Raw genomic sequence first — 11,229 nt, 5'->3', positions numbered from 1 at the left:
AATAGGTGAAGGACGTGACGTACCGTATTCATTTTAAACATGGGTAGAAGACCCCATCCCTTTCTTGCACAGGCCAGTCAAATTGTGTTATCTTCATACCGCACCATGCATCAAGGAGGATAATAAAAACGCAGGGGAGCTTGTCAAGCATACACATAAAACATTTAGTCGCGATCTCAAATACAGCAGGACAAATATCTTTGAAATTAATGTAATGGGACTGCATAGCAGTCCACGTGCTAAAAATAAAAGTTGGCTAAATGGTTTTCAGCGTTGTCATTTGATCAGATTGGTCTTGAACCTGAATAATAACTACCAAGTTTAAGTCACTGCTGGAGAACCACAACTACCGTATCCTCTTGCAGGTGCTTAACCTGAATTGAATCAGGAACCACACCTGACTAAAGACCTGGATGAATGCAAATTGTGTTAATCTAGTTAAGAGTCTGCTAATCCAATAAACTAATGGAACATACATTTACAAAGCAATAATGAATATATTTCAACATACAAGGTCCAATGATAATGCACCTGTAAAAAGATAGATTTGGTTCATTAGCAATACGATGGAAGAAACCAGCGATTGAAGGAATGCAGGACACTTTATTGCATTGTTTTTATGCATTTTTTCCCCCTCCGTTTATACAGGTACACATACATTAACTGTATCGTTCAAGAGTGTAAAGCAAAGTGTCCTCAAGATAGAAAATCAATATTTCTGAAGTTCAAGACCAAAGTACAAATAACAATGGGAAAGGATTAGGTAAGAGTAATGCTGGACACACAACTGTCTCGTTTCGTGGAAAAAAACATCCATGTCACAATTGAAAAATCTACATATAAAACTAGAAAACATTGCCATGGTGTCCATTTTTTTGCAGAAAAGATGTTATGCTATCAGCTAATGATTACAGATATACAATCTTTTATCTGAAGACATGCACACAATACAAAGGAGCATCATATAATTCCAGCTGATTCCACCAACTGCAAATGATGCATCCCTGTAGCATCATGCTACTATTAATGTAAAGAAGACCTAATCTTAATACAGCAAAAATGAAAGGAACATGACAAAAACATACAAATTCAAAATGCAATAGGCCACCTTTGGAAAATGATCATCATAAAGGACTAAAATGAAATTAATAGCTAATGGCAAAAAAAAGGAAAAAAAAGAATTTATTCATTCATGTACAGTTTAAGGAAGCTAGACATTTCTGTTAATTGTTTAGGCATTGTATTTCCTGCATTAAATGCATCATTAACACATTTCTGATGAGTCTCCCATCTAATGCAACACACAGGTCAGACTGAACACTAAAGCATAGCCAACATTTTGTTTGCCATTACTAATGGTGAATTAAGACTTGTCAATCATTTATTTTTATTCATTTTGTCCTTTATCAGAGTTAAAATCACATTCCCACAGTATCTGGAATTTGGATGTGCATGGAAAAGAAAATCAGAGGGGTGGAAAATCTTCCCAATCTGTTCTGCACTGCTGCACACCGTTTCGCTCTCCAGTTCCTCCCACAATATTATTTAGTATGTTTTCTTGGTTAAAAACTGTAAACCAAAAAGGGCTCATAACTTAAGTTATATAATAATGTATTTTATTTTGCATTGTGATTTCTCAAAGACCACACTAAAATCCTTCTAGGTATTACATTTTTGCTATATTTATTTTAATTGGTTTAATTGGCAAATGCTATGGAGATTATCCATTAATTTCTGGTGCTGTATTCATGCGATTTTATTGGCACTGTTCCACGTACTGTGTACTTCAATTTATTGACTACCACATCCATTTTCATAACCCACATTAAGGTACATTCATTTTGCAATCTTGATATTGGAGTGGAGAAATATCAGAATATGGATGGGTGGTCGAGGCTACTGGGGATGAAGGCATTTTTTAAATGTAGAAATAGTTTTTGAGTTTCTGTCCAGTATAAATAACTAAGCAGATGCTTTACAATGAGCTCCAAACCACTACAGAAAAAGAAACTAATGAGCACAGAAATACAAACAAAGCAAATACTGGCAATGTACAGTACAAACAAAATTTGCAACAGTTCTTCAAAAATGGGCACCAAACTATGTAACATCACACAGGTGTAGAAATTACCTATTATGATGCAGGAAACAGGGCAGACATATTTCAACAATCATTTTGAGAAATAGAATAGCTCAACTTTTTCAACACAAGCAAATAAACTATTCTTTTAGAACAAAACTTGAACTCAATGGGGACCGTATTATTAATAGCCTTATAACTAGTGTGTAAATTTCAGTTCCACCGGAATTCTCCCATCGATTCCAAAACATTGTTATGCTTATTGCAGTGGAAACTAGTTTTGTACCAAGAGCAGAGTTTTACAGAGATTCCAGGAATACCCTTGTTATGAAGCTTGTAATGGGTAAACCTACAGTGTGCCGTTAATGGTTTTGGGGAAAATAAAATAAAAATAGCTTATTACAGTAAAAATACAAATTGGTCCGCATCAGTGAGTTCATGACCACTCCTCTCATTTAGCATTTTCTGAAGCTCTACCATCCCGTCACCACCATGAACCCATCTTTGATCCGTTAGAAAATAATAAAAGTAAGAAAGTCTGACCTAATTTCTTTGGTAGAATTAACTATTGTTTAGAAAAACTATTCAAAGTAATTTTTCAGGTGTAAGGTTTAGAGATGAATGCTTTTCTACAAATCCAGATCTTTTCTTTTTGTTCTGCCTCAACACTGCCTATTCCAGACACTTTCCTAAAGCATTTGTATTTGTTCAATGAGATTTATCCATGATGTGATGCGTCCTAATGCTGAAGGTTGATATTGACAGTGTATAATACATTTTTTTATATGACAATGATTCCTAAGGCTACCAAATTTTCAGTGGCATTTGGGATAAATTTGTAAAGATTTGTATACCTGTACAACAGCAGTAGTGAAGAAGTGAAACAAAGTTTAAAATAGCAGAAAATTACTGCTTCCTAGATTTTGGATTTACCTCTCGTCTGAGGCATGTAAAAAACGAATGATACCAAATTGCTTTTCATGGATTTTGCCTAAAATGGCAGTTTTTTGTGAAAAAGTGCTTTTGCGCCACTGACGGCTTATCCAATACAAACACAGGGCTTGAAATATGTTCACACTCCGCTAGTTTTTGTTTTTTGTAATTTTTTTGGAAAACCATAACCTACTCTTGCTGAGTATGCATGAAGAAATGCATTAGAAAATACAAAAATAATGACACTAGCTCTACCTTAAGAAAGTAGCTGCCAATAATCCTTAAAAAAAGAAAAGAAAAAAAAAGCCAGTGTTTTCTTTACATTGTAGTACAGATGAGAAGAGAGGTTTAGTATGCGAAGATTAAGAACAAAGTCCTTTTTTATGTATGCAGGAAAATAAATGTTCTTTGGTCTAAAATTGCTATTCCCTTTGTTATCCTACAACTAACAGAATGGCAGTGTTTTAATTTAGAAACTGAACAACCAAATATTAAGAGGTAAATCATACTAAAATGCAATGTTTATTCACGCAACATCCAATAATTTGGATGAACACACCTCTTTATTTGTACCATACCATGGAGGTATGCGAGAAATAAATGTAACTACTACACTATGTAAACGTGTGTGTACTGTACATGCATATACATACATATACTCCAGTAGTCAAGAAGAATTACTCCCATGAAAGAATTGCTTGATCATACAAAAAAAAAAAAAAAACATATGATAAATACATACCACAAACCATTAATTTAGATCTCCTTTAGCTTTAATGACAGTTTCACACCACCTTATCCGTTGAGAAAGTTCTGGAGCCTATTCCAACAGTACCAGGACACAAGGTTTCTACAGCAGTCCACAGCTCTCGATAACCTGCAGCCGTCTGCGTTCGTTTGACTTTGCTCAAAAGATCCTTTTGGGTCAGGAGACTGCGGACTGCGACAGGCCATCACACATGTTCCGGATGCTTCCGCGGCCGGTTCGGCGACGAGCGACCATCGGCACCCCGCACCTCCAGGAAACGCCTCAAATCAACCATGCGACCCGGGGGACAGAAAACGCCGCGTCAGCGGGAAGGCGTGCGCGTATGTATTCCGAGAGCAATTCTTCTCCGCTGCCAATGTATATAAACCATGCCTTTAGTTTTTTTTTTTTATGCCTGTAGTCGCGTGTTGTGGCTAAAACGGTGGCGGCCGACGAGTCTGTTCTCATATCTGCGGCGCGTCGGGATCGTCCGGGGCCGTGCCGTCTGTGTGCTCTGTGAAGGGCAGGTCCTCGCTGGCTAGCTTTAGGGGCGGCGTGTCTCTCAGACCCTCCTCTCTGGGGTCCTGCTCTTCGTCGGCGGTGGGCCCGGGGTACAGCTCTTCCGTCTCGCTGTCGTCCTCCCCCAGACCGCTGCGGCTGCAGAAGGACCCCTCGCTCTCGCTGCCGCACGAGCTGGACGTCTCGTCCTCCGAGTTCGAGTACACCTCCGCCCCGTGGAAGATGTAGTGGTTTGGGGCTTGAAACAGGTACTGACAGGCTGCGGGGGGAAAAAATACACGTATGGTCAACCATCCGAGTAACCAAAAAGGCTCTGTAGGCTCTGATTCAAAAAACAACATATGAATCAACCATTATCCATGTTCAATAACTTTTTCCAAATATTTGTTTTCCGACTTCTCGTATTGTTGAAGAGAGATTGCCTGGGTTTTGGCTCATGATGGCTAGCAAAAACTTCCTTTACATTCCTAAAGGATATCAGCCATGTTGTTACTGAGTTTTTGCACTTGTGGTTGAACACCAATGGTAAGCGAAAGTTGCTGCTTGCACTGGCTGTAGCCCAGTGCTCGCCTGCTTCTTGCTTCCATCCAACAGCAAATTTTGACCTGGTCCTTCTTTGTCAAAAGCAGTAGCCTACATACCTTGTAGGCTACACTTTAGCAACAGCAGTTAATCTTACTGCCTTGTCTAATGTTGATATAATTTGAACTTGGTCCTCAGTAATGTTACCCTGTTCGGTTGACCGGCCTTTTGTGAAGTTCAGATCTGAGGTTCTAGTGTCCCATGGTACCAGGTGGCAACAACCCACATCTCAAAGTAAAGCACTCTCCCCAAGTGGCTCAAAGACCTTAAAACCCTGCCCACCCCATTGTAAGTCAATGGTAAAAGCTCCATAAGAGGCCACCATTGATTTCTGTAGAAATCCTTTTCGTTTTTTTGTATCTCTTGCTAGCTACCATACTTCACTACTGACAAACTAACTCACAGATCTTCCATAATTTAATGTCAACTAAACATAATTTGGTATCAGAACAACATTATATTGAATCCTTCTGGCCTCCTGCTCCTCGCCATTTCATAAAGTGTAAGCTAAAGAGAAGATGGTAGGATCTGCTGGCTTGAGACTAACATCATTTGAAGTATCAGAACTACAATCTTGAGACCATTTGCCTCCAGAAGAACTTGATTCTCACTCTTGAGGGATGAATTGATGAACGTTAACAATATTCTACAACACAATTCTTTAGCTTCTTCATTGACACTGTGACCACTGTCTTTTGAAATTGAGTAGTTACCATCAACTTATTTCAACTGAAATAAAGTTCAGTTGCATACGGTGTAACCTACAGCTTCCAGTTCTATGCAGCTGTTCTCTAAAAGAGATGGCTAAAGTTGAAAGTCTGCAATTTAATTTTTTTGCCATGATCAATTAGTTACCATAGAATATATTGTTTGAGAAATTTACTAATCGTCCCATGTATATTTTCTGTTAATGAATGAAGTTTGTGCTGTGTGAAGTAAACTGTGGTCCAGAATGAAATCTATTCACTATATAGCCTGTCGAAAGCACTGCAGTAATAAACTTTCACGCTTTCAGAATCTAGGCAATATTTTTTAAACTAATCACCCTAAACACCTCCTTTACGTTAGTTAGTTAGTCAAACCGTCAACTGAAACACGAACACAGGGAAGTAGGGAAATATCCAGTAGAGACATGTCGTTTGAAATGTCACACTTTTAAAAGCCACTCTCCAATAATTTGACTAATGACTACGCTGGCAAGCCCCTGGCGTGCCTATAGTACGCGACAGTAATTGCTGTCCCAGACAGTAAGGAGAGTGTCTCGAGACCTCTCTAGATCTGACCATCTGGATTCTGAGGCTTGATGGAGAGTAGCCAATTTGTCTGCAGGTAAAATTGGCTAAGCTAATAATTACAGCAATATTAATGAGGTGAGAATAAATATTAACACAGAGCTTACATTCAAGGCGCTTACTGATTGGACTCCTGCCAACTCTGTTCAGCCAGCATCTTCTGTACCCCTCGGTTTTAGGGTTTCTGTCCTTGAACTTCAAGGCCTCGTCGTCGTGGACGTCTCCGAGTGGTAGCTCCAGACTTTCGCAGTCCTCGTGATCGGGGGACTGCGTCCTAGTGTTGGGGTGACTGTCTGTAACATCCTCTGCAGGGGGGGTAACCTTGGGGGGCAACTGCCCCTCTGCGTCCTCCGCGGGCTCAGCTGAGGTCGGTTTCAACCGCCCCGATTCGTTCTCGCTGAGCTGCGGGGAGTTTGGCGTGCCGTCGCAAACGGGATCCGCCGCGGGGTCTCTCTGAGGCCGCGGCGGTTTCTCCGTGATTTCGCTCAGTCTTAAAGGGTTGAAGCACAGCTGCTTGTAGTCTCCGCCCAACCTGTGGCACAGTTCATTTATGATGACGTCGCAGTCCCCCAGTAGCTCCACGTCAAAGTTCAGGTGTGAAAGCTGCTCTCTGTTGATCAAAATCTGAGGCACTTCGTGTGGAATTGAGCCTGAGGGAAAAAAAAAAAAAAAAGTTTACTATTGTAAACAGACATTAGGCAAAAATTAGTTCCTGAATACCTGTGTATCAAGAGTAGGTGAGAGAGACCATGCGTTTATGTGCTTCAAAGGTTTTGATGGACACAGAAAGCAAAATTCCCATTAATGGCCTAAGCAGTGCTGCATTAGAAACCAGATTGATGTTAACTACTTAATAGTAGTTTATACAAGTTAAAGTCACTGAAAGTTACCAAAAGAATATAATATAATACAACTTACTTGGGATAAGTGCCACCGGTCGCACCTTAAGAGAAGACCCAATGACAATGAGAAGGTCAACTTCGTCTTTGTCCCGTTTCATTGCCCTGTGAAACTGTTCTGGCAGGTTCTCTCCGAAAAAGACTATATCAGGCTTCATGATTGCCAAGGGGAAGTCAGGACACCTTGGACAGTGTGGAACAACCTGCAACAGCATTTTTCACAAATCAACAGATTTTAAATAACACTTCCTAAAGCAGCAACTCGGGCTGAATAAAAAGACTTATGCTCCTACGACAGAGATGCACAACCAGGGCCAATCCGTTTCAGGATTTTGTGCCAACTTCTGGTCTTGATTATTTAATTGATTCAATCATATCTTATCTGACATCTGTATCGGTACTGGCTACAGCTGCAGACTGCAAGTGTACCCTAAGGATTTTACTGTGCTCAAGAACAGGCTTGAACCAGGGTAATGTATAGAGCTGTCAGAAAATTAAAAACAAGGCAATTGGTTGGAACAAGAACCAGTACGCAGACCGGCCCTTGAGAACCGGAATTGTGCACCCCTGTCCTACAACATTAAATACCACTGTGTGTTCACCTACAAAATCATATCGGCCAACAATCATATGCAAAATCAATAGACTAAATTGAACTCTCTGTGGCATGTAGCTCTTAAATAACAGGTGTGGTGTATTAAGAATTGTAGAAAAGAAATGCATGTCCTACATTTTTTTACTTATCTTTAGACCACACAACAAAGACCAGCATTTAAAGACATGAACAAAAGCTTTAAAAAAAAAAAAAGAAAAAAGGAAAAGCGGAACATACATACAAAAATACAACCCATTACATTTTGTTCAGGGGTAGGAAATGCAATGGGTATTAAACCCACACAGAGTCATTGCAGGAGTTTTGGAAGCCATGTATTCTTATGTGCCTGATTAAGTGGCAATTGAATTATTAACTGATGCTGATTGCTGCTATTCTCTGAATGATTTACACATAATTTGAAATGGAGGCTCCACTTGGTTTGGTTGAGGACTAAAATACTTGCAAGATGAAAAGATTTTCTCCAGGCCCTACTGATTGCACTAATAACCTAAACAGTATTAGCAAATTAGAAAAAAAAAATACCAGCTCCTTTTATAAAAAAATCCACCAATTAATTGACTCCCCGAAGAAGAAATGAAATTGGTGAGTTAATTAACAGACATGTCCAGAATACTGTGCGATATACCAACACTAATACCCAAGCCCTCTTATCAGCAGACTGCATTTCACTTTCAGCTCTTGTACATGCGTTTGCTTTCAGCCCTACCTGATTAAAGATGTCTGCTCTAATTGCTTCACAGTCTACTTTGTACTTGCAGATGAGGCAGGAAGCTGTGGCAAAGGAGCCTGTGAAGGGATCGCAAACAGAGTTAAAAACCAGAAACGAACACCAGGTAATTACACTGGGAAAAGCACCCCGCGCGCCACTGACCGTGACACTGGATGATCCTCCGCACGCCGGCCACCTGCTCCAGCGTGTCGATGTTCTGCGTGTAGTTCCTCAGGAGCTTCTCTTCCTTATCCAGCATTGAGATGAATTTGTGGCACGGTGATGGCTGGAACTGCCCCGGGTAGATCTCCTGCGTGGAACGAGGTCAGTGTCAGCAGGGACAACGTACTTAGAGTTGCTTCAGTAATATTCAGCTGTGCAAATAAATACTATGTAAAAGTGAAAGTTGCTGTGGACAATAGTCTAATGCATAAAAATGTAAAATGCCTTTTATAGATTGCTTTTGTGGATTTTAAGAATTACAGAACAAATGGCATCATTGGGAATTTTGGTCAGGTGGAAGAACAGTTTCTGGGAGAATGATATATTGAATATTTAAAAAAAACAAACCACCTAAACAGAAGGAATGCTGTAGACAGGAACTTCATTTAGTGTGGCAACTATATTTGTATGATCACATGAATGTTGGATTATAATTATCAGCTGTCATGTTAAAAATAAAGCCAGTTCGAACATGGGTGAACCCCATGTTGACGTTTATACATGTTCACTGTCCACCGAATGTTAACCGGGCACATTAAACAAACCTTTGCAAATTTAAAAAAAGGCCTTGGGTCTCTTCTGAAGTATTCTATGTCAAACATTGCTTGAGGGTCTGGAAGATCAGGGAAGTCTTTAGCAAGCCTGGCATAAATGCCATCTCTGGATCGAAAGTCAGGTATTCCACACGACACGGACACCTGCAATTCAAAACAAAAACTTTTCATTGAAGCTTTTGATTTCATATTACACCAAGCACTTTAGGAGAATTCCATCTTGTACTGGCCATCAAAGCAGCATGCTCAGAAATGTAAGAATAAGCATACATGTTGGTTTAATTAAGCTTAATTAATTAAACTGATTACATACCCCAGCACCTGTGAGAACCAAAATCCTCTTGGACTCATGCAGTAGCCTGACCACATCTTCCAAGGTGTTCAGATCTTTGCGCTTCTTTCTTTTGGGAGGTTCTGAGATGTTGATGATTATCTGCCAGAGGGTCATGTCATCGAGGTCGGGCGGAAGAACGGTTTCTGGAAGGAGGTCTTTCAAAATTGTCCGGGGGTCCGTTTCTCTCATGATGTGTTGCTGAATAAAACTATAAGAGCCTGGGAAATATTAAGTACAAATTACTTAATATTAATTTTGCCATATAATTTACAAAACAGATAACAAAAACATTGACAATCTCTATGCAGTCGAATATTGCATAATGTATAATAATGTGAATATTCCCCCAAAATTCTATTTTATAAAATGTATTAGACTAGTTACTTCATATTGAAGACTTGGACTTCATAACCCATACAGAATAATTGGTTTCTGTTTCTAGACCCGAACAAAACTATGTATCCATAAAGTTACCTATTTGCGGTTGTGGTGTCCAATCGCTTGAACTTGCTCGTGAAGATCGGTCGTCGTTATCATCCTCACCCTCGTCATCGTCCTCATCATCGCCACAGTCGTGAGGATGACATCCATTGGGAGTTAAATCTTCAATGGAATCAATGCACTTTTTAGTGAGCCAAATATAACAGTAGGAATGACAAGATTGAATCGCTTATACAAAATTAAAGCACTTGCTTCTAATATAGTAATTTCATTTTGGAAATACTTCTTGTTCGCCAACTCCCAAGCCAACAAGAACAGGTATTTCGTTTATGAGCATGCTTGTGAGTAAGCCTAATGTTAACCTGCGTCGACAGCAAGATACCTAGCTTGCAATCGTAGTTCAAATAAAGTTACTTTATCTCGAATTAGCTTTTAGTAGCAATGTAGTTCAGTAATTGGCCACATATTCCTCCAATACGATGACAGTGATTTGATTATCCGTTCACTTGCTGGCAACTCAGTAAGCAATGAATGTACCGAGACTAGCTACCTAGCTGCATAGCTGGCTAACTTGCGCATATCGCCTAAGCTAGTATACCGTAGTCACTTCATCATTAAGTTAGCTAGCGGCGTTATGAAAGGTAGCCGCGTTAGCACCATTAAGCAAAAATACTCACCAGTTGCCAGCTTCTTATTGTAACGCTAGTTAGCTAGCTAGCTAATATTTTTATTTTCTGCTCACAAACTACCAAAGACATTCATAACTGGCTAACTAGCTAACGTTCCAATTCGAGAACGCCCGCTTACTAGTGGGCTAATCAGTACAAGTTGTTAGCTGGGTACCTGGTAGCTCAGCGGTGGGTCCGTCCGTCGGCGCCTTCTCTTCCTGATTCAGCGGCTCTCCGCCGAGCTCCGAAACCAACAGCTCATTGTCTCCGCCTGATGGAGCCATGGCCTGCCCCACCGCCACCGCCTCAACCTTCTTCTCCCCTTCCGCCTGCTCAGCTACCTCCGCCGCCCGAGCCTCTCCCGTTCCCTGCTCTGTCCGACAGGTTTTGACCCCGCATCCCAACGTCACGCCTAGCTTGGGCTTTTTGGACAGGGGCTCTCCCGTACCAGATACCCTGGCACTGGGATCCAGGAGCGTATTCTCTCCGTCCGCCATCTTTAGCTCAGACGCAAGTCAGATCTTACCGAGCCTCAACCATAGAATTCTCTCCCGTGCACGACAGCTGGGAGATTTAAACAGACCACGTGACTCCGTCTGCGCCAGTGTCGGTGGCCCACACGACACCTCAGT

The 11,229-nt window shown here is 40.6% G+C and overlaps 1 protein-coding gene across 1 annotated transcript; it reads right to left on the bottom strand.

The window, feature by feature from the left end:
• Positions 1–583: 583 nt before the first annotated feature.
• Positions 584–11,225, bottom strand: sirt1 (sirtuin 1). Its single transcript, XM_061227845.1, has 9 exons — positions 10,773–11,225; positions 9,963–10,091; positions 9,468–9,706; positions 9,146–9,298; positions 8,541–8,688; positions 8,376–8,455; positions 7,073–7,256; positions 6,262–6,804; positions 584–4,539 (listed from the first exon to the last, which is right to left on the bottom strand). The coding sequence occupies exons 1-9, from the start codon at positions 11,092–11,094 to the stop codon at positions 4,226–4,228; spliced, it is 2,112 nt and encodes a 703-aa protein (XP_061083829.1). The 5' UTR covers positions 11,095–11,225; the 3' UTR covers positions 584–4,225.
• Between the last annotated feature and the right edge of the window lie 4 nt (positions 11,226–11,229).

This window comes from Conger conger, chromosome 18, assembly GCF_963514075.1.
Source record: "Conger conger chromosome 18, fConCon1.1, whole genome shotgun sequence".
NCBI lineage: Eukaryota > Metazoa > Chordata > Actinopteri > Anguilliformes > Congridae > Conger > Conger conger.
This window is presented reverse-complemented; position numbering and strand designations above follow the sequence as displayed.

What these genes read in the sequence shown, in the direction of transcription:
- sirt1 (XM_061227845.1), bottom strand. Translation starts at nt 11,094, where the DNA reads ATGGCGGACGGAGAGAATACGCTCCTGGATCCCAGTGCCAGGGTATCT. An exon ending in GAGGATCATCCAGTGTCACG is followed by an intron (nt 8,456 to 8,540) that starts GTCAGTGGCGCG and finishes ATCCCTTCACAG; the next exon opens with GCTCCTTTGCCACAGCTTCC. An exon ending in GAGCAGACATCTTTAATCAG is followed by an intron (nt 7,257 to 8,375) that starts GTAGGGCTGAAA and finishes ATGCTGTTGCAG; the next exon opens with GTTGTTCCACACTGTCCAAG.